This window comes from Podarcis muralis, chromosome 14, assembly GCF_964188315.1.
Source record: "Podarcis muralis chromosome 14, rPodMur119.hap1.1, whole genome shotgun sequence".
Taxonomy (NCBI): domain Eukaryota; kingdom Metazoa; phylum Chordata; class Lepidosauria; order Squamata; family Lacertidae; genus Podarcis; species Podarcis muralis.
In genome coordinates this window covers 5,516,198-5,543,669 of record NC_135668.1, presented here as the reverse complement: position 1 = coordinate 5,543,669, position 27,472 = coordinate 5,516,198, and the positions used below count along the sequence as shown (strand labels likewise).

The 27,472-nt window shown below is 43.1% G+C and overlaps 2 protein-coding genes across 2 annotated transcripts in view; one reads left to right on the top strand and one right to left on the bottom strand.

Annotated features, from left to right (window-relative positions):
* LIPC (lipase C, hepatic type) overlaps positions 1-4,029 on the top strand; it is a 50,058-nt gene extending 46,029 nt beyond the window's left edge. The window contains exons 7-9 of the mRNA XM_028706501.2: positions 993-1,113; positions 2,259-2,477; positions 3,604-4,029. Of these exons, the coding sequence (XP_028562334.2) occupies positions 993-1,113; positions 2,259-2,477; positions 3,604-3,703 (440 nt within the window). The 3' untranslated portion in view covers positions 3,704-4,029. The remainder of the gene's footprint in view (positions 1-992; positions 1,114-2,258; positions 2,478-3,603) is intronic.
* A 4,495-nt stretch (positions 4,030-8,524) lies between these two features.
* The window catches only part of ADAM10 (ADAM metallopeptidase domain 10), a 48,203-nt gene continuing 29,255 nt past the window's right edge, over positions 8,525-27,472 (bottom strand). The window contains exons 9-16 of the mRNA XM_028705253.2: positions 25,604-25,767; positions 23,944-24,127; positions 22,697-22,847; positions 19,320-19,503; positions 18,463-18,571; positions 16,412-16,632; positions 12,100-12,226; positions 8,525-10,876 (exon numbers count right to left, since the gene is read on the bottom strand). Of these exons, the coding sequence (XP_028561086.2) occupies positions 10,782-10,876; positions 12,100-12,226; positions 16,412-16,632; positions 18,463-18,571; positions 19,320-19,503; positions 22,697-22,847; positions 23,944-24,127; positions 25,604-25,767 (1,235 nt within the window). The 3' untranslated portion in view covers positions 8,525-10,781. The remainder of the gene's footprint in view (positions 10,877-12,099; positions 12,227-16,411; positions 16,633-18,462; positions 18,572-19,319; positions 19,504-22,696; positions 22,848-23,943; positions 24,128-25,603; positions 25,768-27,472) is intronic.

Genomic DNA, 27,472 nt, shown 5'->3' with positions numbered 1-27,472 from the left:
GCTGAATCCAATGAGGAGTTCCCCTTGCCCTGGAAACAAGAGCATCACGGTCAATGCTGGCTTCCGGGTTTCGTTTGGGGGGGGGGAATCTTTGGAAAAGACATTCTGAATGCCCCCCTTTTCTCAGTGAGTTTACCCACTTGCTACCATTGTTGCCGGCTACTGCAGTTGCTCCTCTGCCCCATCTTTCTTACTGCCTGTGTCTTCAAACCAGCCAGTGCCATTGAAGGCCAACATGGTGGTGGCTTGTGTGCCCGAGTGTGACGCAAGGCAGCCAGCCAGTTGCAACAGTGGTGAGGAGGAACCAGTACATGGAGGGGTCATGAATGGGCGCCCTGCTGGGCTGTTGCTCCTAAGCAGGTGCCCTGCCATGTTGACCCTTAAAGGATGACCCTTTAGGATGACAGATGGCATAATCTATAGTCTTACAACATCTGAAGGGCAACATGTTGTGGAAAGTTGCATTAGATGAAGCAAACAAACTGAATTATTATATGGGAGAACCACTGCATTTCATTTTATATCATTTTATGGATCTGAATTTTGAGCTAAGGATTCAAACACCATGTTGCATTTGCAATGGGACAGGGGTGGGCAATCTTTGTGGCCCAGCAGGCCAGATTTTATCTCCTCCCACACCATAGGCCAACTATGACAGGTGGGTGGCCCCAGCCCCAGCTGCTAAGCATCTGACATCATGATGACATCAGGCAACTGATAGTTCGGCAGTCCTACCCACTGGTCAAAGTTGGTCTGAAGGGTGAGAGGAGGGGTGTCTGCATTGTCAGCCCATTCCCCACAGGAAACTCACTAGAGTAGCAGCACCCAGCAGGATTGAACCCTGCCCTCTCCCATCTGACTGAGAGGTGGTTTTGGGGGAATGGCCTTGCGGATCCCCTAGCAGGCCAAGTTTGCCCCTGGAGTAGGGAGAAAGAAGGCAGCCAGTAAAGGCAGGCGCATATTTTCAGCCAGTGGTTTCCTCCTTTCCACAGTTCATCACTATCAGTTCAAGTTCCGTTTCATCAACGAATTCAAAGAGAGGCAAATAGATCCAACATTCACAATCTCACTGACAGGCAGCAAAGACAACGTTGAAAACCTCTCCATCACTTTGTGAGTACCGGATAATATTGTTGCTGTTGTTCTTATTATTTTTTATTAAATTTCAATACCGCCTGCATCCAAGGATCACAGGACAGTTTGCAATATAAAAATGCAAAAATATATAACATTGTAACAAACAATAACAACCAACCCTACAGTTTAAAAGGCCGTAGATTGTTTAATTAGCCAAATTAAATGCTGAATTATAAGCCAAATTAACACCGAGTGTGCTCCTTTACTGTGCTGAGTATAGAATCTATCTTTGAAACCAATGTCTGTGTATCAGCTCAGAGAGGAGCGTGGGCGGTAACAGATATTTTTGTGTAGAATAGGGGTGGGGAGCCTTCAGCCCACAGGCCACCTCTGGCCAGCCAAGGATTCAAATTTGGCCCACAAGGACATTAATCCTAAACCAAACCCATCTCACACCTGACATCATGTGTGGGGCAGGTAGAGACACTGCTGACACTACAGTTGGGAGCTTTAAAAGTGCACTGGAAAAGGAAACCAAGAAAAGCAGGCAGCTCCAGTTTGCCCGCCTGTCAGCTGATGCTTTTTGCCAGCACTCGCTTCCTGCTGGATTGCTGCACGTCTCACCTCCCCCACATTAAGCACCTTATCTAGGCTGGTACCCACCCACCCCACTTCCTTGCTTATCTGTCTGGCTGCTGACAACAGCCTTACATTTTTATGTATATAGGAAGATAATATGGATCAACAGAGCTACCTGCATTTTTGGTCTCTCATTGGGAGCACAGCTTTAAGGGTAATCACAATGAGCTCCTGGACATCCAAACTGACCACCGTGTTCGCTATCCTTTGTAACACATATTCCTCACATGGTCTCCATTTTGGGGGGAGGGGGTTGGCTGGATAGTTAATGACTTACTGATACTATTTTGTATTGACTCTGTAAATTGATTTTGTTTATATTATGTTACGTATTGAACTGGTGTATCAGTGAAGTTCATTTGATATATAGCAAGCATAATTTGGTGGGAAAGTGACCCGAGGATAAATAAATGTGTGAAAGGTGCATTGGTGTCACACATACATTTTGGGTGAATTACTCAGAGTGACTTGTCCATTGCTTTCGATGGGTCTGTGCCTTGTATGATGCTTGTTGCTTTCTCCCTCTCCAACTCTCCCTTAAGAGTCGAAGGCATTACAGGGAATAAAACATACACTTTTCTTGTGCCTCTGGAAATTGATATTGGTGAGCTGATGATGATCAAGTTGAAGTGGGAAGGGATTGCAATTTGGGAAAACATCTGGAACACTGTTCAAACAATCATCCCATGGGGAAAGGGTGACCGCCGACTGGGACTCATCATGGAGACGATACGAGTCAAGGCAGGCGAAACTCAACAGAAGTAAGTGTCATGGGACAAAGTGGGATAACTGCTTACAGCCCTGTTGGGGTTTGGGCCATTTGAGCCAAGCTGGTGCCCTCTGTATGACTCCAATCAACATCTTTGCTGGCTGGGGCTGATGAGAGCTAGGGGCACCAGGGAGGCAAAGGCTGCATTAGAGGATGACCACAGCCAATTCCAGTATTGCTTGCCTTCTGCAGCTGATGCCTGGAGCAGGGCTAGGGCACTTGTGGGGCTCCAGTCATTGATGGACAACCTCTCCCATCACCTTTAAACACTGGGCATGCTAGCTGGAGAACTTCATGTCTCTCACCCTTCCTCTTTGGCCCAACAGCAATGTCTACATTTGCACTAGGATGGATTTTGCCCCACCACCACAAAAAACAAACACAGAGAGATTATTAAGACCATGAATCCTGCATTACATCATAGAACACGTGTGTTGCAATTTGACAACAATATAGAGACAGTCCCACAGGAAAGAGGGGACCCCCATAGTTAAGTGGCTGTGTTTTTCGGGCAGGAAGGTCAGAGTTGGAAAGCATTTCCAATTCTAAAAAGGAGCAGATCGCAGGGGAAAGAAGTCTTTTTTCATCTGAGGCCTTGGAAAGTTGCTACCAGAGTAGACAGACAATCATAGGACACAGGAAACTGCCTCATACGGTGCCTCCAGCCACTGTCCCCTCTTCCTCAGCACTGCCTACTCCCTGGCTATGGCTGCCATCTAGCAAAGCAGAGCAAGATCCCAGGACCTTCTACATGCAAAGCATATGTTCTATCACAGAGCTATGGCAGAAGTGACCAATAACATGACCTGGTTTAAGACATCTTCTCTATGTGGACTTCCTTGCCTGATCATCAGCCTTGCAGTGCTGCACCAGGCAATGAAACTGCTGTTATGATGATTGGCTTTCCTTGCTAATCGTCCATGTGCCCTGCTGTGTAATGATGAACTGACGGCTGTCATTGGTCTTTGAGCTTCCAGTCTAGTATTTTATGATGCCATTTTTAGAGTGCACTTTTTAAACACTACACGTCCTCTTGGAGATATGACTATTACAATTAAATAAACAAGTAATATTTTGTTTCTCCCTCTTCTCTCCCCCCCCCCCAATCTTCTGCATAGAATGACATTCTGCTCTCAAAGCCTTGACGATTTACACCTCTATCCAGGCCAGGAGAAAATGTTTGTAAGATGTGAAGTAAGCTCCCAGCGGCTCAGGTGAAGATACAAATAAGCAAGATCCCGGAAAAACTGGCACTGCTCTTCAATCACTTTCAAGCTGTACCTTTTCTTTGGGTTTTTATTTCTTAACATTTATAATTTTTATGTATATATCATGGCTGGGCAGGGTGGAGTGGGGTCATAGAAAACCCTGCTGGATCCCAAAGTTCAATTGTTTACATTTATCCCGAATGTTGACTAAAGTGTGAAAGCAACTAAATCAGCTGTTAAGTAGGCCAGAATATGCATATTTTATAGATGGTTAGACAGCATGGATTTTTCATTATCAACTCACTCAATAAAGGGACATACCATTTTACACAAAAAGTTTTCTGGTCCAATCTGGTTAGGAAATTTAAACAGCACGTCGAGATCCCAAAATGAGCAAGAATCGCTTGAGGTTTATAGACTCATTAAAATTAAACCCTAATGTGTGTCCTTATTTTTTAAAGTCTGGGCATTTTAATGTTTTGAGTCAACAGCTTAGGCTATGGACTTACTTCAAAATGCCCTCCTGTGCTGGCTGGGGCTGATAGGATTTGGAATTCAAAACATCTGGAGGGTTAGTGAAAGCTGACTTAGTTCATAAAGCTACACCTGAAGATGACCATGTCATGATAGTATACAGTCCAGGGGGACATTTGTGTCCTGTGCAAACTTCATTGAAATGCTGGGGCACTATACAAAAGCATTGCAGTGGTACCTCGTGTTACATACCGTCCCCCTTACAAATGCTTCAGGTTACGCTCTCCGCTAACCTGGAAGTAGATGTCCCTTGTTGCAAACTTTGCCCCAGGATGCAAGTGGAAGTTGCACTCCAGCAGCGCGGCAGGCACCGTTAGCGAAAGCACGCCTCATGTTACAAGCGGTTTCTGGTTACGAACGGACCTCTGGAACGGATTAAGTTCATAACCGGAGGTACTGCTGTACTGTAGAGAAGACTTGCATAGCTGGTGATTTTGAAAGTACACTTGTATAACCCCTCCTGCACTCATATAACACCCCTTCAACAATTATTATTATTTATTGAATTTATATACCGCCCTATACCCGTAGGTCTCAATGAAATGGTAGAAGGCACCTTCGGAATTTGGACTCCCTTTGCTATATCTAGGAGGGCTGGTCCAAGACTGTTCAGTGCTTCTAGCGAAGGGCATTATCTGACTGGATTGGTAGCTGAATCTTCTACCAACACTGGCCATAGGAGAGCATCTTCCACTCCACCCAAGGGCAGCAAGCAGGCCACATGCCATGCACACACACCCCTTTCTCTCCATCTTGCTGCTGCCTCATGCCTCATGCCAAATGGGTCAAACCCAGCTAGACAGCTCTGCGGGGAAAATACAGCCCATTTGCTTCCCTTAAGAGGGAAAGCCAGTCCTGTTAGCCATACAAGCATTAGTAAAATTAAGGCTTATGGCTCAAGCTTAACACTGGTGTGAAAATGAAGTCTTGATTTTGTGCCCATAATGTGTTTTGGGATTATAGCCTATAATTCTAACACACTTAATGAGCACAGGATCAAGGTTAACTTTCATACCAGCTAAATTAAAAGCAAGCATTCATTGGAATCACACGTTTGGGTGCATGTTTAGTATGGCATGAACATATATTCCCACTTTGACCAGCATCTGCAGTAGAACAAACCACCTTCTCAACCCCATCAACATTAAGAGCTAAGGGCAGTCTTCTGCAAGGCTATGGAAGCTTCAGCTAAAGTGATAATTGCAACCACCCCATGAGCATGTGGCTAGTATAAAGGCCAGCCCAAGACCTTTTGTTCTCTGAGGCAACAGAGATAGCAGCCTCCCCATTCCACGTACAAAAGCCAAACACCATTGATGGGACAGAACCCTCCACTGCATCTGACAGCAACAGGCTTGCTTAGGTGGCGCTGGGCAGGGCATGACACTTGCAGCTTTGACTGCTCTCCTCCCTGCAGTATCTGTGTTATAGTTTAAAAGCAAGGTTGGTCATCTGAAGCCATTTTCAAATTTGTTAGGGTCATCTGAAGCCATTTTCAAATTTGTTAGGGTCCCCAAATGAAACACTGGTCTGAACACATTGGCTATACTTGTTGAAACCTTGCTTTTAAACTATGTGAACCAGAAAATCAAGTTCTGCAAACTGTGGGTTTGATCCTGACTTAGCCATACTTCCTGAAATTAATGGGGCAGGTTAGCCACAGCTACTGAATGCCTGGATCCAGCCCTAGAATCCTAAACATATACATGCTCTGCAGACTTTCAGGTAAACGTGTGTTTAAGACTTTAGTTTAAGGATTTTCACAACAACTTGGAAAAGGCGTTACAGCTGAGCAGTTATGTTTCTGTGTAGGACTCATCACCTTTTAACTGGAGATACTAAAGATTGAACCAGGGACTGTTTGAAGGCAAAGCAGTTGCCCCACACCAAGTTATGATGCTTAGTGCAGGTGACTGAAGCAGCAGGGGTGGGCTGCCATTCTTTTGCCACTAGGGGCTCATCCACACTTCTGCTTGTCCCATGCCTATAGAGCATGGGTTCAAGCGGTTTTCCCCTCACCCCACTCCTTTTTCAGAGAAAATCTGTTCTTTGGCTCTAAATTAGACCAAACGTCAATATGGAAAACACCTGAATTGCTGTTTGCTCTGATAGAATGCTAAGGAAGTTTTTTCTCCAGAGCAAAGCAGCAAGACAAGAGGAAGGGTGCATGAGTCCCTAGTCTAGCTTTTATGTACCTTTTCAACCCTGCCCCTTTTCTCCTAAGATTCAGGAGTGGGAGTGGAATGCATTTTTTAAGCTCAGGTAAATTAAGCAACTGTTTCCATGTCTTAAGTTGCCATTTGTCATCCATATCTTTGAAAACATCTTTTGAAAACAAGCTGGACATTTTCCAATTGCACTGAATTGTTCTTTTGGCTTGTATCCAGAGTTAAGTTCTACTGAGAATTAAGTTACTCATGCCCATTGACGGGCCTAAGTCCATTTGTTTCAAGGGGTCTACTTTGACCAGAACTTCCTGGGATACAGTCCTTTGTTTCCCACATAATAGGGAGTGTTATCCACAAAAGAAGTCCACCAGAAAGACAGTGCTTGGAGATGAAGGAAAACATGCTAGCATGCCTATTACTCAGCCACCTTAAACAGAAACATGCACAGTAAAATTAGTTGCATCCAAAGTGCTACTTTAAAGGGACGCAGGTGGTGCTGTGGCCTAGGACTTGCCGATCAGATGGTCGGCGGTTCGAATCCCCACGACGGGGTGAGTTCCTGTTGCTTGGTCCCAGCTCCTGCCAACCTAACAGTTCGAAAACATGCCAAAAAGTGCAAGTAGATAAATAGGTACTGCTCCGGTGGGAAGGTGAATGGCGTTTCCATGTGCTGCTCTGGTTTTGGTGTTCTGTTGTGCCAGAAGCGGCTTAGTCATGCTGGACACATGACCTGGAAAAACTGTCTGTGGACCAACGCCGGCTCCCTCGGCCTGTAAAGTGAGATGAGCGCCACAACCCCAGAGTCGTCTGCGACTGGAATTAACTGTCAGGGGTCCTTTACCTTTTTTAAGTGCTACTTTAGGTGCTCCAAGTAGTATTTTTGACTGTTTCTCTTGGCCTTTGAGATTGTTACCCTCTGTGTCATATCTGAAATTACAACTCCAATATCTGTTTGCCATATAAAATGAAGGGGTCAATATTTAAGACTGAGGTCAAAGCCTCACATCACTCAAGTGCCCAGAACTAATTGATCAGTTTACTTGTGCAGTCCACCCACCAATGCAAAGTGTTGCACTAATAAAAAATAAAAGCAGACTGGCAAAAAAGTGGAACTAGTGTTACATGGATTTTGGTAAACAGATTGGAATGTAACTCTCCTTCAGATTTTGCAGTACTGAACTTTGTGATATAGTTCTCTGCTTAAAAGTGTTCCAGAATATGTTAACAAATGCTTATTTAAGATACAATACATTTGGAAAAAGCACTGAAATAAAGCATTTAGATACACATTTTAAAACAAAATTTGCTTGTGGGCTTTAGAAAATTCACAGAATGATGCAGAAATGAGACAGACTGTACTTAAAAACGTATGTAGAATTGACATTGATCAGAAATAGGCCAATCCATCCCTTAAAACACACACACACACACACACACACACACACACACACACACACACACACAAGCATGCACACGAGCCTCTAACCCACAAACACATTTCAATAAAGCACAAATATTTTGATAATCACACCATAGCACTGTACTGAGATAAAGTTTTACAGGCCTGGATGAAGCATTTGCAGATGCAGCAGCAGTATGATTTGGGGCATGTTTAACTGAGACCCCCCCCCCTTTTTGAGCCACACCAATAAAATGAGATCTACTAAGAAGCACAGGACACGGGTGGCGCTGTGGGTAAAACCACAGTGCCTAGGACTTGCCGATCATATGGTCGGCGGTTCGAATCCCCGCGGCGGGGTGAGCTCCCGTCTTTCGGTCCCAGCTCCTGCCCACCTAGCAGTTCGAAAGCACCCTTAAGTGCAAGTAGATAAATAGGTACCGCTTTATAGCGGGAAGGTAAACGGCATTCCGTGTGCTGCTCTGGTGCAGGGATCGCCAGAGCAGCAATGTCACACTAGCCACGTGACCCAGAAGTGTCTGCGGACAGCGCTGGCCCCCGGCCTCTTGAGTGAGATGGGCACACAACCCGAGTCTGACACGACTGGCCCGTACAGGCAGGGTACCTTTACCTTTACTAAGAAGCACAGTCTGCTTCTGGCAGTGAAATGTAGGAAGGCACATCAGAATTGACTGCCCTTCAATTCTGAGAAAGAGCTCAACTTCCAGGGTGATTTCATCAGATCTATTTATTAATGCATTTCAAGTTTTAAAAAAAACCTTACATTTGTTTGCACAATACTTTATTTTATTTTTGCAACTTTTTAGTAAAAATTTCCAAAGTGAACCAAAAAAAAAAAAAAAAAGGATACTGTATAAAACACAGTGGACATTAAACTGACAGTAGTATTAGATTGCAATTTGCCTTGATAATCTTGTTTTAATTTACCACATCTTAACTTGTAGTGGAGAGTTCAGTGCACTTTTCTCTTTGCAGAAAACATGAAACTTAGACCCAAAATAAAACAAGGTAGCCAGCTCTCTGCCAGGCACCCTAGCCACAGGAGAACATTACAAGCAAGGAATTTACATGTTCCAAGATCTACCACACTCAAGAAGTTACTATGAACTCTTGCAGAACAAAAGTCACCATTTTAGAAATGCAAACCTAGCTTCCAGCCTTTGCACAGTCTGAAGAACAGAACAAGAACAGAACCACCCCAAAATGTATTTTAAAATGGTTTAAAAGCAACTACAGATTTCTAACTAGTTAAGATCCTTCAGAATTATTTATAGTCTATTGGTCTGGGGGTTTCATGTACAAAATTTGTCTCTAAACCATGTACAAAAAAGCTGTATTTTGAAAAAAGTCACCACATACTGTACAAGTTTTACAAGGAAGAGATTTCATTATATTCTTTTAACATTTTTGGCCTTGCTGGCTTGCTTCACATTATGAGAATGTGTGTGTAAACTGTATACTCTTGGAAAACAAAACAAAACCCTGGCCAACCCCTTAATAAAATTTGCTTCCCAAGCAAAGCCAGAAATATTTTTACAGCCATTTGTTCCCTAATTAGCTTGGTGCTTTTGGAAAAACAGAAGCAGTGTATCACAAGCTTGAATAATGCCCTCTTCCATTTCCTGCATAGCAGTTAAGCATATTATGACATTGCTTTTGTTTCTACTTTGTTTTAAAATGCCAATTATTTACACTCATAATAAAAACTTTGGGCCATTGTGCTGTTGAGCTTCCGGACTCCTTTAAGCGCCTTTTGTGGACATTCCCCAGCCTACACAATTAAAACACAACTACAGCAGACTCTGCAGCAGTTACTTTTGTTTTAGTGGTTATCCTTAAGAACAGTATCATGCTGAAGAATTACCAAAATACTTAAACAAAAAAATTAAACAACTTTTCATCTCTCCCATATCTGTCAGAACTGGGAACCTAATTACCACATATTAAGACTATCAGAGCATATCAAAGAAAGTCAGTTGCAATCTTCTGAGGAAAAATAGAACACACTTGTCTTTCTACCAAAGCATGAAAAAAGAAGTCAATCATTTAACAGGCAAAGATATTTTTTTTTCCTTTTTTTGGAAAATACTTATGCTGAGCTCTCAGAAATCATATATTTTACATAAAAATTAATGATGGGAACATCATTCTGGCATGTGCTATCCCCAGGACAGCAGCGGCACAATGCGAGAGAGAAAGCACAATCCAGAGGGAACGTTTCCTCCACAAGCCCCTTTGGATCAGAGCAGAGCTTCGTTCATTTGAGTGGGGCTTGTGCAGGATGAGCAATCTGGGTTTTGCATCCAGAGTGAATGTTAGCAGTAATTCTGACCATAATATAGATACATTTAAAAAAGGATTCGATCCAATTCACAATTCCTGCATAAAGCATTACAGAATCCAGACTTTTATACACCTTCAACCTCTGTTATCCTGAGTATGTCAATTAAACAGTAATTTCTTCATTAAGAGCGTAAAAGGTTTATAATACAAAGAAACATCCATATTGCAATTCTCTTGTTTTACAATTGCACACAGAAGTACAGGTGTACATGAGAAATACAATGTCTGCATATAACATTTTATGTACATTGGCAAAGTAATGTCTCCAATGTCTAGCTTCCTAGCCTCAACAGTTGAAAAATATATGCTTTAATTCATGTGAAGAGGAGTTTCACAAGAGCCATGTTTGCCTCCAAGTGAAGAAAAGGCAACAACGAAGAGCACAGGGAGGAGAAAGTCGAAATCATGGTGCTGAAGACGGTTAAAAATCTGCTTCAAGATCAGCCGCTTCTCCTTTTGGGCAGGGAAATGCGAGCATCGAACATCTCCACATCTTGCCTTTTTTTCTTTCTTCTGCTTTTTAGTTGAAAGTTAGACCAGGGACAATGACTTAATATAGGTTTTCTTTGGAGTGAAATTTTCCCACTGTAGGCACTAGGAAGAACCAAGGCAAAAAACAGCACTTAACGTCTCATGTGTCCCATCTGATAACTCTCTCGGGGCCTCTGGCGTGGAGGAGGCTGAGCTGTTTGGGGCGGTCTCCTTCGCTTCAACGTGCCTGCAGAAAAAAGCATAGTTTTAAAAAACATATTGCCTGTTTAGAGACCAGTCAAAACCTAAGGCTTACTGTGCTATATGCAAATGTGCAAGGCCTTTGATTGCCTGTCTAAGGTAAGAACAAAGATGGCAAGCACAGAGTGCTCTAGATCAGTTCTCCCTCTTCCTGCAAAACATCGGGGGAGGGTACATTAAACAAAGGAAAAGCAAAACAGTGGTTGAGACGACCATTTTATGCAACTGCAAAGGCCTGTCAGTGTAAAGTAAGTTGCCAGGTGAAGCCTGAAAGTCAAAATGCCTACTCAGGTTTTGCTAGTGGAGTGCTCCACAGTATGGGACTGGTGGTGACACAAAAAGTCTGATCTCTAGGCTGAGGCCAGTCAGGCCCCTGCAACACAGAGGACAACAGCTCTCCTCTGGATGTTCTCCGTGATTGGGCTGAAATACAACAGCTCAGGTGGTCCTTAAAGCATCCTGAGTTTTGTTCAGAGTTTCATATATCAACACAAGAACCTTGAACCTGGCCCTGTAACACATGGGCAACCAGTACAGAAGTTTTAGCAGAGGTGTCACATGCTGCCAGCTTTCTGCCCTCATCAGTAGTCTAGCTCAGTGTTTCCCAACCTTGGGCCTCCAGCTGTTTTTGGACTACAACTCCCATCATCCCTAGCTAGCAAGACCAGTGGTCAGGGATGGTGGGAATTGTAGTTCAAAAACAGCTGGAGGCCCAAGGTTGGGGAACACTGGTCTAGCTGCTGCATTCTGTCCTGGCTTGTCCTATGTGAACAAGGCCCACACAGAGCACATTGCAGTAATCCATTCTCAATGTTACCAACACATGGGCTATCAGATGCAGCTGTTGCACCAGACGAAACAGGTAACAGCCACCTAGGTCATTTGGACCTCCAATAACAAACATAAGCTACATACCTACTCCTTTAGAGGCAGTACAAGCCCATTAGTGTGAAGGAGTTAAGGATACCACCCATTATACTAAGTCCACAAAGATTTGACAGCTGAAGGGACAACTGACTTTTAAGCCTCTGAGTGTCCAATAGGGCAGCATCTTCTCATAGGTTTTCCTCTTCTATATACAAGAGCATTTTGAGGCAAACACAACACTGCCCTTTCATAGTGCAACTACTACAAGGTGCCAGCAACATTTTCCATTATACAGAAGAGGTTGTACAGAATTTACAGAAGTCACAACATGAAGGTGCTTACCTGGGAGAGGTTTAGGTGGTGGCAGCTTTGGGTTGCTGCTTGGGGTATGAACACTGCATATCTTAATGAAACCGGCCATAAACATGATCAGCGCAATCCCCATAAGCAGGACAGCCCACCAGTATATCTGAAATTTTGTGACAGAACACAAAAGACTATTTTTAGGATAGATGTGCATGTACAACCCTACTGCATCTTAATATCAGTGCAAAGAGATAGCTTTATTCCTCAAATGCCACCAGAGGTCTCTATGAATGAGATTCTAGGACCCCTGAGAGCCCCCATGGAGCTGGGGAGAAGCCCATGGATCCCAGCCTTAGCTGCTGGCTCCTCAGCTGCAGCCCACCTGCCTTACTCTATGGTCCACCAGAAGGGGGTCTGGTGGTGGCAGCAGAGGGCATGCAGACCCCAGCAATGAAAGGAGAGTAGGTGGCTTGTTTTGACTATATCAAGTAAAGCTGAACGAAGCAGCATCGTTGAGGGCCTGTCAACCACCTACTGTTTGGTTAAACCTTTTATAAAAGCATACCTGGGAGTGGTTTAGATGGTTATAAAAGCAGTTACAGCACTAAAGGAAAAATCAAATGGGTAAAGTTCTCAGGAGGGAGGCAAATGAATGCAGAAACCAGTTCAACTACCCAAACCTGGGCAGGTCATCTGCTTTCTCAGGACAGGCACTTGCCCTCCTCACACCTCCCCCGCCCCAGCACTAGAAACAAGGCTGAAGTTGGACGATTCACAAATTGCGAAGCAAAAGCCATTTAACCATTAGCAAATCTAATTATTGTGTTGAAGTTTCTCCACTGCATTCTCTGGCTTTAATTCAATTTGAATTTGCAGGTTAAAATCAAGAGCAGTCATCCATATATTAATGCAATCATTTTCCAAAAAAGTAAACTGACTTGAGTCTAGAAAAGTGAATTTTCCCAGGACTGATATAGAGAATAAAAGGTTAAGCTCCATCTTGGAAACTGCCCAAACTCCATAGGAAAAACTGGTCAATACCGCACTAATAGAATTACTAAAGGAGGAGAGATTGGAACAGGATACTGGTGGGTTGTGACAATGGCAGCTGCATTTCGCTGGGGAGAGTAGCATTTGAGAGAGAGAAAGACAGAACACAGGACAAGAGCAGGAAAAACAAATAAGAGACGAGTGACATCTCACTTTTTATATATTATAGAAGTGAATCTCCTGTGGGCAGACAGGGTGGGAATTGGGGTGGGGAAAAAGGTCCCATTCTCTGTCCTGTAATCTGTGTCACAAAGGGCACTCATCATATGCAAATCTCCTGAGAGCAGAGGGCTGGCCACAGGTGCTATTCTGACCTGGCATTTGGGAACTATGTTAATCATTTTGGCTAAGTGATACATCAGTGATGAAAGGAGGCAGAGTCCTTCTTTCCATGCCCAGGTACACAGTACATATTTGTATGGCAAAATATTTAAACCTCAGCCCCAAGTTGCATGTTAGAGCTAACAATGTGCCCCGTACCTGAGAATGCTGAAGATAAAACTGGAACAGGACAACATTTTATTGAAATTTTTAAAAACCGTGACCAAACATAAAATTTGTTAAGAGAAGAAAAGATGGTTACTGCGCCAGCAGTTAGATTGGCCAGATTCAGAGTAAGGTGGCAAACGGAAGCTGAAATGGCTGCACTTTTGGCAGTGTATAAGGAACCATTTACAACTGAGACATATACAGCAGCCTTAGATTATGAAATCAGAGGGCACCAAAGAATTCTACCAACTACCATTTACTGCACACAAAACTGAGAGCTGCTAAGGAAGAGCTGACTGCACGACCTGTCTCCCATGAGGTCTCATTAGAAGTAGTACAGATATGGAGGCTGACTGGTCACCAGACGAAACAGAACGTGTCTGACAATCACAATTCAGCAGGAATAAAGGAATGCAGTGGCATCCAGGCCTGAACAAGCCACCAACCGTGGTAAGACAATGGCAGAGCTTCTCTAATGTAATGAGGTGAGAATCAGCCCCTCAAGAGACCAGATTTAAAGGACATGGGCATGGGCTTAGCTGGGGGGTGCAGCCGCCCCGCTTATCAATAAAAATACTTAACAGAGGTTCTGCTTCCTCCAATAAAAGCCTGCCCCCCTTAACAAAAATCCTGGCTACGCCCATGGACACGGGCAATGGTCACTGTTTGGAAAATGTGCTAGGTCAAAAACATATTACTGCAATAAACCTAGCTACTGAGTGTGTGTATGAAAATTTCTTATCTGGCAATTCCCATTCTTTTCCATTCCTAAACAACCCTGAAAATGTTTCATTATAACATAACATTTCCTGTTCTCCTGGTGAATAAAGGGAAAATGTGAAATGAAACACAGTAATATCCAGAGGAAGAACTGTGAGAGAGACACTGAGTTGGCCAGCAGGTAATGGCTTTTCCCACCTGCTTTGCCCCACCGTCCAGCCCTAGATTTTATAGGAGAGCTGTTTCCAAACTCTGAGGATAGACTCTGTTTCCATCATAGGGTGGGTGGTTTCACCAGTGTGGCCCATGTCTGGCCTGAAGAACCGTCAGAAGGGATTTGTTATGCACATGTGTACAGTGGTACCTCGGGTTAAGTACTTAATTCGTTCCGGAGGCCCGTACTTAACCTGAAACTGTTCTTAACCTGAAGCACCACTTTAGTTAATGGGGCCTCCTGCTGCTGCCACGTCGCTGAAGCACAATTTCTGTTCTTATCCTGAAGCAAAGTTCTTAACCTGAAGCACTATTTCTGGATTGGCGGAGTCTGTAAACTGAAGCGTATGTAACCTGAAGCATATGTAACCTGAGGTACCACTGTATTTCAATGCGCTGAACAGAGTGAAAGAATATGATTCATGGGGGGTGCAGTATGAATTTAACAGAGCTTAGAGTATTTTTGGCTGCTTTTTTGTTCATGTTGTTAATACTGTTTTATAGATTATACATGCTGTGTTGATTTGTTAATCATATGACTTTTGCTTTAATTACAGTGCAGCTTGTTTTTTAGTTGCTGTTTTGTTAATAGTGTTGTATAGATTGTAATTATTATATTGATGATTTTTTAGTTATTTCATTTGATTCATGCTGTATTTGTGATGTTCTATTATGCACTACCATGTTACTATTATTTATTGTTTGCAAGCTGCTTTGGGATTCATTTGAATGAAAAGCAGCATAGAAATATAAACATCAAAATCTATTTTTCCTGGCACTCAGCCAATACAGATGCACACAAATCAGTGAAGCTGCACCAGTGCCTGCCTATTGGATCTTTATCTCACCCTTCCTCTAAGGAGCACAGTACAACCCCCACTGTACTAAGACTAATCATGCCTTGCCTAAGGTCACCTAGTAAGCTTCATGGCCAAGCAAGAATCTAAGCCAGCTCTTCCTGGACCAAGTCCAATGTTCTAGCCACATAGCACACTGTCTTCTAAAGCCTGGAAAGTGCACACAACAGCCTTTTTCACCTCTTGTCATACCCAAAGCTGGCAACAAGCTTTATCTATTTGTGTCTAAATATATCTATCTAAATATATCTATCTATTTGTGTCATTATAATAATATAATATAATATAATATAATATAATATAATATAATATAATATAATATAATATAATATAATATAATATATATAATATATAATATATAATATATAATATATAATATAATATCATATCATATCATATCATATATCATATAATATATCATATCATATCATATTATATACAGGGAACCTTTGGTTCTCCAGATGTAGCTGAACTACCTATATGTCCCATCAGCCCCAGCAACCATGGCCAATATTACACATACACAAATTCTGAAAACTAGAAATTACAAGAGCTCACAAGTAGAGCTTCTAGCAATTCTTAATGGCTTTTCGTCATCCTCCCACCCCACTTTATTCAACAGTGTACTACCACTCTGCTTCATTAGAAAAAGCATACAACATTATTAAAGCAGAATCTGTATGATTGCAGGAGAATTTTACCATTATCCATATTGAGGGCGGGGGGGGGGGGGGAGAGAGAACCTGACTCCTAGTGGTGCATCAATAAAACTGCTAGCATGCTACCCTTCGGGTACATATTTACATATTAGCAAAGCAGATGCTACAATGGCTCTGAAGAAAGCGAACTACTGCTCTTGTAAAAGCACTACTCATCAAGGTAGCATTGTAGAATTGTGGCAATCAAAGGTGTGTTTTTTTGGAGGTGGGAATTAATTCAAATTCAAAACAACTGAAAATGGCAAGCTTTACCACAGTTTACAACATAGTATTAGAGATTTCTTATGTTTAAAAACTTACAACGATCCATTCTGCAATGTTTTCATACAGCTCTGGATTAAAAATGGCCTTCTTTAACCTGGCTAAGGGGCCGTCAGCATCTACCAATCGACACCTCATGAACACATCACAGTAACCTTTAAAATCATTGCAGGGTGACCCAGGCTGCAGGGTAATAGTTTTGTGATCGAAGAAGTTCTTCCATTTAGCAGATCCTGTACTTGCACAGGAGTCTGGAAGCACTGGAGAAAGCAAAAAACATTTTAAGAACAGATGTTATTTTTAGGAAGAGCAATACAACAAAATGCATCACAAGCAACAGCCTGCCCACAATTACCGTATTTTTTGCTCTATAAGACTCACTTTTTCCCTCCTAAAAAGTAAGGGGAAATGTGTGTGCGTTTTATGGAGCGAATGTAGGCTGCGCAGCTATCCCAGAAGCCAGAACAGCAAGAGGGATTGCTGCTTTCACTGCGCAGCGATCCCTCTTGCTGTCCTGGCTTCTGAGATTCAGAATATTTTTTTTCTTGTTTTGCTCCTCCAAAAACTAGGTGCGTCTTGTGGTCTGGTGCGTCTTATAGAGCAAAAAATACGGTGCATTGAAAGAACGTAAGAAGTACAGGACAGCAATCATTACTTAAATCAGGGGTAGGAAATTGATCCATGGGTCATTTTGACAGGTGGGTGGGGCCACACAACTGCCAATCACTTGTTGTGTCATGATTCTTCCTTTGCCGCCCCACTTCAAATTCAAGCCAGGATTGCAAAGCAAGAAATCTGTGGATGAATGGAAATGCTCCAAGAGTGGGTTGCCATTTCTCATATCATGGGTTAAGATCTTGCTGCCTTTTACAAAGAGCAGGCAGAGGCTTATTTGTTATCTCAGTGCTAAGCACTACAGCATTAAAGACCAGATATAAGCTTATCGCGGTACAAGTACTGATGCACTTAGCACTAAGATCTGAGATCCCTTGTCATCACTTACTGCCAAGATCAGAGATAACAGATCTTTACGCCTGACATCACAGGTCACTGGGTTACTGATAGATGGATACAGTTTGCCCGAAAGGCCTCATGGGTCAAATTCAGAGGTCTGGTGAGCTTAATTAGGTTGGTGGGCTGGAGCTTCCTCCTGCCCTCAGGTTAAATGGATAGTCTTCATGAGATTGAAGTGTTACAACCAGGACTGAGCCAAGGCATTTTGGTGGTTGAAAGAGAAAAGAGAGGAACACCATTTGAACTAGTAGAATAGCACACAATGCACTGGGATGGTTTCTCACATGAGTAATTTCATTTCCTGCTGCAAAGGAGCAGAGATTTTTTAAATAAAGCTTGTGCACAAGGACCTGGGTGGCGCTGTGGGTAAAACCTCAGTGCCTAGGAGTTGCCGATCGCATGGTCGGCGGTTCGAATCCCCGCGGCGGGGTGAGCTCCGTCATTCGGTTCAGCTCCTGCCCACCTAGCAGTTCGAAAGCACCCTTAAGTGCAAGTAGATAAATAGGTACCGCTTTATAGCGGGAAGGTAAACTGTGTTTCCATGTGCTGCGCTGGTGCCGGCTCGCCAGAGCAGCTTCGTCACGCTGGCCACGTGACCCGGAAGTGTCTCCGGACAGCGCTGGCCCCCAGCCTCTTAAGCGAGATGGGCGCGCAACCCCAGAGTCGGACACGACTGGCCCGAATGGGCAGGGGTACCTTTACCTTTAACTTGTGCACAAAATAAGCCAAGCTTGAACCCTGACAGGATGGAGGTATTGTCGGTGAGGGGCTTCCATGTCAGAGATGTTGGTCAATTGCCTGTTCTGGATCCCACTCTGTCATCGAGTCCCAGGGAGCCTCAGTGGCTAGAAGTGCTTTTACCAGGACCTCTCAGTTGATTGTGTCCTCACACTTGGCTGTCCTTAATGGCACACAAGATCCACCTCTTGAGGCAATCATCTTTCTTCATGGTAAGGTTCTCTGAATAACTCTGCAAACTTTTCCTCAGCTTCAGTTTTATTAAATAAAAGTATCTGAAATTCTAGTATCAAAACCCAAGCTTACACTATTTATGTTTTAACGTGAAGAGAACTTACTTTTCTCCATGCAGCATACATGGCATAATTCTTTATCATCCTTTGCATCCGAACTGGCACATGTACATTCTTCTAAGCCATACTTCTCACAGATAGAACCAGCACATTGCTAGAGAAGAAAAGAGACAATTATTTCCCATACATGCTTTACATTCCAGAAAACTTAAGGTAATAATAATAATAATAATAATAATAATAATTTATTTATTTATACCCCGCCCATCTGGCTGGGCTTCCCCAGCCACTCTGGGCGGCTTCCAAAAAAATATTAAAATACTATAATACATCAAACATTAAAAGCTTCCCTAAACAGGGCTGCCTTGAGATGTCTTCTAAAAGTCTGGTAGTAGTTGTTCTCTTTGACGTCTGGTGGGAGGGCGTTCCACAGGGCGGGTGCCACTACTGAGAAGGCCCTCTGCCTGGTTCCCTGTAACTTGGCTTTCTCGCAGTGAGAGAACCACCAGAAGGCCCTCGGTGCTGGACCTCAGTGTCCGGCTAGAACGATGGGGGTGGAGACGCTCCTTCATTCATCATTTGTACAGGAAGAACCACCACCACCATATATTGTGAACTTTTTTCGGTACAGAGAGTAATACCTTTCCCACTCTGGAAATAATAAAACTGGATGCAGCAGCTGGTGGCAATTGATATAGACTGGGCAGAATACAAGGCCTGAGAATGCAAAGCTTCAGAATGCCATTTCCTAAACACTAAGAAAATTCACAGGCTCTCCACTTGTTACCCAATAAAGGAAATGCTTTATTCCAGCTGGGAGAAATATACAATCATCCTGGGCCAGCAGCATGTAAGCTGAAATTGATTCCTTAGCTTTTCTGTAACATCTCTAGAAGACTTACTCCATTTATGCAAACTTGTGTATTTCTGTTGCAGTCCGTCAAGTTAGGCTTTGGTGCAGATGTTGGACAGAAAGAAGTGTTGCCATTGCACCTCCCTTCTTCCGCACACTCAGAATCATTCCGGCACTTTGCTCCAAATACCCTGAATGTACAAGATGGTGTACAACAGGGACCTTGACTGGGGCTGTGAAAGAGAGGGAAATACTCTGTTGTCACTTCTTAACAGGTACCTCCTGTCACCTTATTCAGCCCACACATACCCTTTCGTTATTTAGCTGGAAGGATTAACTTTAGCTTTTGTTCTATAGCCCATCACCAATATAGATCAAAACTTTAACCGATAAGCTTGCTCTTAAAAAGGTGCCTCCTATCACTGTTTAATCCCTATGACTGTGGGTATAACAGGGTTGTTTAAAGTCTCATTGATAGTTTTTAGCTGAATTCAAAAGCTTAAATCAGTAGTAAAAGGAACAAGGCACTGAAAAGAACATGTGGGTCCCCCTTCCACCTGTAACACACTCAGCCCTACTTGTGGCACTTGCTTCAGTTTCAAATAATTTATTAGCTGCCTTTCAAGTGTTCAAGGCAACAAATAAATAAAATATATTCAACAAAAGCAAAACAGAGGTAACAACATCAATAGGAGCAAACAGCCTAGTCAGCTGAATCAAAGGCCAAACAGAAGGGATGTGTTCTATACCACTGGCAGGAGGAAAACAGAAAATTGGAATTTGGAACTCAAAAGCAGAGACAGAAAAGAGGACTAAAGCTAGCATGATCGACAATATAAAAAGACATGGACTTTGTCACCACCAGTGTTCTTTAAAAAAAACCCCATATACTACTGAAAAGCCTCAAATAGTGACTCTATCCACATGTATCAGGGCAATTAAAATTATTCAACCCCAATGCAGATCAGGTTTATTATCAAAATGTACAGATTTTCAGCTGTTTGCAATGAGCAAATCAAACAAAAGCGATTGAAATAGCTCAACACAACAGATGCTTCAAGTGGTTCCCCCAAATTCAGCTGAAATTGCAACTTATATTGGCTTCTTCAGTCTCACTATTATTCAACCCCTTCAGGGCAAGTATCTTTAGTACTTAGGTAGCAGCCTTTTGCTGCTATGACCTTCTGCAAAAGAGATGCATAGCCAAACAGCAGTTTCCGGCAGCATTCCTGAGGAATCTTAGCCCATTCCTCAGGAGCAATGGCCTCCAGTTCAGTAATACTCTTGGATTTGCATGCTGCAACCGCCTTCTTCAAATCCCACCAGAGATTTTCTATGAGGTTCAAGTCAGGTAACTGTGATGGCCACTGTAGAACTTTCCAGGACTTCTGCAATCAAACCTTGGTGAAATCTGAGGTATGCTTGGGATCATTGTCCAGTGACGTCCAAGCTTCAGCTTCCTCACAGATGGCATGATGTTTCCTCCTAGGATTTCCTGATACTTCAGTGAATCCATCCTGCCTTCCACACGCTGCAAGTTTCGAGTGCCAGAGGATGCAAAGCAGCCCCAGAGCATCACTGAGCCACCACCATGCTTCACTGCAGGCAGTGTGTTCTTCTCAGCGTATGCTTCATTCTTCCTCCTCCAGATATAGCGTTGATCCATGGGGCCAAAAAATTCCAATTTTGTTTCATTGCTCTACAGAACAGAATCCCAATACTTCTGTGACTTATTTATATGGTTTTGAGCATACTGGATCCGACTTTTCTTGTGCTTTTGGTTTTGTAGTGGTGTACGTCTTGGGAGTTCTGGGATGGAAACCTTCTGCATTTAGTATGTGCCTTACTGTGCTCCCTGAAACCTCAGTGCCTGCTGCCACCAAGGCTTGCTGCAGCTCTTTTGCAGTCACTCAAGATTTTTCCCCAGCCTCCTTCTCAGAAATCTGGTTGGTGCCACAGATAGCTTTCTTTTTCTGCCCCATCCAGGTAATGTAACCATTGTTCCTTTAACTTTGAACTTGCAAACTATGTTCCCAACTATGTGCCTCTAGGAACATTCAGTGCCTTCACTATCTTTTTGTATCCTGCTCCTTGTTTGTGAAGGCCGATGATCTCTTCACTTGCCTTCTTGGACCATTCTCTTGACGTACGTCGTATTTCTAACATGCAGCCAAATTTGATGCTCAGCAAACCCCTAGGCCCAGGGGTTTTCAACCTTTTAGAGTCCATGGCTCCCTTGACCAACTACATTCTTTCTGTGACACCCCTGTGGGGCTCAGGAGCCCAGTTATGTCACACCTTGCAGGCAGAGCCAGCATCCCTCACCCCTTTTTGAACACCCTCCCTTGTGGAGTGTTCCCTCAGTCTCCTCTCCTCTCCTTGGGAATCCTCCAGGTGACAGCCGCCACCCCTGGTCTCTGAGCCCCCTCCACCCCAAAGAGAGGTGCCTCCACACCCCACCCACAGGGACCTGGAAAGATGCACCCAGTCTTAGCAGCCCGACAGAGACTGGCCAAAGATGAACATGAGGCCAGCACTTTACTCACCTTGGGAGGCAGCACTGGGTGCCAATGAGCCTGCATGGCAGAAAGGCTCCCCATCAGTGCTGGGCATTCAGTTCCCAGGCAGGCCTTGCACACAGCAAGCACAAGAAAGGCCAGAGCTGTGCCTGCCCGCGTGCCTGGCCTCCCACTTGTCTGTCCATTCCCAACAACCAGGGCTGGTGGACTGGCTGGCTGGGCTCCCTCACCCGCTTGTTTGCTTTACTCCGAGGCCACCTCAGCTTCTGGCAACCAGCACCCCCTGGCCAGCCCCAGAGGAACCATTCGCATGGGGAGCTTGTAGCCAGGGCTGCTGCAACAAACAGCTGCAGAAGCCTTTGGGAGGCAGAAATGCGAGAGGGCATCAGAGGAGGGAGTGAAGGAAAGAGGGACTGAGGCCAGTGTTGCCCATGGCATCCCTGACCACCATTCAAGGAACCCCAGGATGCCATTGCACATTGGTTGAAAACCACTGCCCTAGCCAGTTTACGTATTTCATGCATTCCAGCTCAAGCACACCTAGTGCAACTAATGAAGCTCTTGATTAGTTGCATCAAGTGTGCTTGAGACAACACCTGTTGTATTTGTGCCGTTGTGAGGGATTCTATTCAGGGAGTTGGGTAATAGTGAGACTGGAGAAGCCAGTATGCCAGCTGAATTTAGGGAAGCATCCACTGTGTTGAGCTATTTCAATTGCTTCTGTTTGATCTGCTCACTGCAAACAGCTGAAAGTCTTTAATTTTGATAATAAACATGATTTGAAATAGGGGTTGAATAATTTCAATTGCCACTGTAAATTGTGGTTAACAGATACTTATTGGCAAAATGTTCAGGGGCAGCAAGAGTCAAGCAGTTGGATAGTGAAAACCAAGTTGGATATCAATACCTGCACTGCTGGCCTGGTTTTAGTTTGCACTTCTTGTCTTCTGGTTGGTTTGCATCATAGCAACAGTCATCTTTACACTGGTCACTGTAGCCACAATCACACTGCTCTCCTTGCTCCACCAATCCATTCCCGCAGATAGGTTGACCAGACTCTGAAAAGCAGGAAGATCTTCAGAACACTTTGTCCCTTAAAGATATATTGTGATCTATTTGGAGAAACACTGGAGGACACAGTGATTAACTGAACCAAAACAAAAGGGAAATTCCTTTTAAATAACCAGAACAGGTATGGGAAACACTTCCCAGGATGCTTCCAATGAGTGCGTTGCAGGAGGCAGGTATCAGCTTGCTCTGACTTTCACGGGGGGCGGGGTACCAAGTTGCATTTTTTTGTTGCTTAAAATGTTCTATTTACTAAAAACATGTGGATATTGCTCTCCATCCAGTAGATTCCAAGATAGCAAACAAATATAATGATTTTATTGATAAAAGTATTTCTATGCAGCAATATCAGAGCCATATATGGCTATGTAAACTAAAAAAAACTGTACGAAAAAATTCTTAAAATGACTAGTCAGTTAAAAAAAATATCCTTTGAACAGCCACATAAGCCTGTGGCATGAAAAAATATTTAAGTGATGCCTGCAAGTCAAAAGGAATGCTTGCTGAATCTCTGCTGGAACTTTAAATTGTAACTTTAGCAATAATATTTGGCAACAGCTAAACCATAGGCTAAGGCACTGCATGCATTTATATGCCTGGGAATACAGAAACGTAACCAGGAGCAAAAAGGCTGCCACTTTTTTAAATGTGTGGTGCATTTATTTGTGAGAGGATGCTTTGCAACACAAAAACCCTCTCCTTTGTTGTGACACAGTGCACATCTGTTAAGAAGGGCCCTTGAAGAAGAGCTCCAGGCAGATCTCAAAACATGGGTAGGTTGGGACAGGCATTTGAGTCTTTAAAGGTAAATGCCAGCACTCTGAACAGGACCCAGAAAAATAGCATCTGTGTGAGCTAGGGGGTGGGACACACTTGTGAACAAGCAGAGTTGTAGTTTATTGGTGACAAGCAAGGTTCTTGCTTGGTTTTGCTTGGCTTTCTTTTTTATCTATTGGAGGGACAACTGGCCAGTGAAAATTTCAAAAATGACAAATTAGAGTGTCTTGAGACTGTCCAGATTTCATACTGATACCCTATTCCCATATCACCCTCCCCCCAAAAAACATGGGTGAATTATCGACCTACCAACAAAACAATTATTTCTCTTTTTTTCAAGAACTTGACTGATATTCCGAACGCTACAAACAGAGAATTTGTTGTTGTTAAGTTTGTCCCCAGATGTTGCTCTTGCATACATGATGTAATTGCCATTTTCTTTCTGTCCCAAGTTTTTAGACTCTCCTGGAGTGCATTCTGTTCCAGAATCATGCTGCAAGAGAGATAATTCTCGGTTTAATTTTCTGTTGTCTTAAAGGCAGCTTTACAGTCATAGTGTTAGTGGAGGAGTGAATGTCCCCAGGATAAGAGGCAGGCAGGGTTAGGAAGAAATGATATTTGCAGCCAGTTTTCCTGGAATTAATGTGATAACTTTTCATAGAACATTCACCAACCAGCACCCATAAGCAATATTACATTTTTGTTACATTCAATAGATTGTTTCTATCCACTAATAACTAATATGTTTATCCATTAATAACCAATATGTTATCCCCTTATCTGCACAATATGAACAGCCTGAGCACCAACTGAAGTAAAATTTAGACTTAAAACTGCAACAAACCACTCTAGCAATAGATAAAACCAATGGCTTCAAGTTACAAGAAAGAAGATTCCAACCAAACGTTTGGAAAAACTTTCTGGCAGTAAGAGCTATTTGACAGTGGAATATTCTCCCTTTGGAAGGTTGTGGACTCTCCTTCCTTGGAGGTTCTTAAGCAGAGGTTGGATGGCCATCTGTCATGGATGCTTAAGCTGAGATTCCTGCATTGCAGGGGGTTGGACTAGATGACCCATGGGCACTTTCCAACTCTACCATTCTATGATTCTATGAAAACAAAAAACATTTTAATACTTCAAAGTGCTTTGAGCATCCAAACTCCAAGTTCAGCATAAATTGGCATTGCTAATGCCAACATGTTTTATATCCCAGTGGAAGGTGTTCAGTATCAATACAGGCTAGTCACATAAACCATAAGAGACGTGGCAATTTTTTCTTAAACATTGGCATAAGTGATAAGATTTATATTTAACACTATCAAAAGCCAGGACAAAGAAATGGATTCTGCACATTATGTTAACCAGACTATATATCATTGCTTACATTTTAGCAAGGCAAGTTGCAATAACTGTGTCCACACAAGAGAGTGTGCCCGCCTTTGTATTTATACAAACAGCACATTCCACATGGTTATTGCAAACTACTCCTGCCACATCTCATACAAGTCCTAGTAATTTCACTGAAGCTTGCAAAGGACATGTTCTTGGAAAGCAGAGTTCAGTCCTTGTTAACATCTATCTTGCAGAAGCTTGCTAGCACATGTGACCCTGCAGGCTGTGAAAAACAAGGCCAAACTGTATAGGAACAAGCCAGTATTCTTTCAACTATGCCATAGCAAAGGCTCTAAAATGTCATTTCTGAGAGAGAGAGAGAGAGAGAGAGAGAGAGAAGCATTTGCTCTGTTGCACATGGTCATAAGTGCACTGTGAAAGTATGATAATTCCTGATTGCCCAAATTAAAGAGTCAAGGCTTGGATGCAACAAATTGTTAACTTGGGAGAAGCACAACTCACATCAGTTCTATTTACACAAAACGGGAGGGGAGGATTTCAGCACAACTCTTGAGTACCTCTTATCTGCTGTAGAAGCAGGGCCAGATAGGAATGCAGCTGTAACGCTCATACTTACTGGAGAACCAAAGTTATGTCCAACTTCATGTGCAAAGGTGATATGAGAGACCTTAGGAGGGACGTGGGAACCATAATTCTGTACTGTGATGATGCCAGTATTTAAGGATTTCTTTTTGCCGTCAGAATAAAGCTTGCTCTTTTCACATATACCACCAGAGCTCCCTGCAGTTAAAATTAAGCAAAAACATTTTAAAAGGGGATTATTCTAGATTCACTAGAAAGCTATGAAGAAATATTCCAGCTAAGAAAATGCCACAATAGAGCTTTTCTCGCCATTACTTTTGTTATCAAAACATCTCACCCTATATTCTGGCATAATTAGCAAGGAGCAACTGTAACAAAGCTCTTTGTGCAGACAAATAGTGAATGACAGGCAGATTTATTGGCCACGTTTAATCCCCTGCAAAGCATTCCCTTCCGTCAGAAGTTCAAATTTCTGGCACATTCCACACTTTACTTAAGTGGACATTTCATTGCTTAGGGTTAAGTGAGGAACTGTTTTAGTTTATGTAATTTTACTACTCCACCTCTAGTATCATTTGGAATAATCTCCAACACAGAAGTTCTGCCACAGAACAACAAACTGACACAGTGAGCTTTTCCTACGATTTGGCTGATTGACCTTAGAGCAGGCTTCCTCAACCTCGGCCCTCCTGATGTTTTGAGACTACAGTTCCCATCATCCCTGACCACTGGTCCTGCTAGTTAGGGATCATGGGAGTCGTAGGCCAAAAACATCTGGAGGGCCGAGGTTGAGGAAGCCTGCCTTAGAGAGCGGCTGCTGGTCAGTGTAGGCAAGGCCAAGCTAGATGGGCCAGTGGTCTCATTCAGTGCAAGGCAGCTTTCCATGATCCTATCATTCCATTCAGGCTCTATTTGAAGTTTTGATTCTTTGCTACAACATGTATCACTGACCTTCCATTCTGTTGCCAAGTTTGGAAAGGGTCTCACAACTGGGATAGTTCAATCAGTAGAGCATGAGAATCTTAATCTCAGGTTTGTGGGTTCGAGCCCCACATTCTTGCATTGCAGAAAGTTGGACTAGCTGACCCTTGTGGTCCCTAAGATCATAATCTTAGGATTTTAGCAGGACAAGTATTTTTTTTGGGGGGGGGGGGGGACTACAAACTATGCCTCAGTAAAATATCTAATTTTGGACTGAGGAAAAAAAGTTTTGTCTCATACTGGAGAGGAGAACCTGCAGCCTTATGTGACCCTTAGCCTTTCATATGGCTTTCAGAGAGAGACGGAGTGGGGCAGAGAGAAAGCTTTACAATTCTGCACTGCCACAGACTTTTCCCAGCCTCAGCTGCAACCCCCAATGGCCAACAGTCTATTCTATATGGAGGTCAACATGCACTTGCAGGGGTAGACTATAAATTCTTGAGGTCCTCAAATATGTGCTTCTTAAACTGTGATTCTTCCAAGTGCTACAGTTCAAGTGCTTAAATAGCACACTTTGCTGTTGCAAAGTACTTAGCCTAAGAATATCTGCTTATCTCAGCAAGCAGTATGACTCATTCTTAAGAGTATATTTACAGACCAACTGTTCTTCGGGAAGTTTGGGTTGAAACCACAAAGACAAAAATATCAGTTAGACAAGTCACACCCACTTCTGAGTTACCACAGTTATCCAAAATTGTCTTCCTGAAGATGAAACTACTGATCAACAGGAATTTTAATAGGATGGTGGGATAGGTTGTGACCTGAAAATAAAATAAATTGTGCTATGCAGAGGTTAACAGTAGTCTCTCAAAGGTTTTGTTTTGTTTGTTTGTTTTTGAGGAAGGACCTATGTTACGTCTGCAGAAAAATAATGCAAGAGTTGCCAAAATAACCAGCCGTCTGTGGGCTTTAAAAATGATAT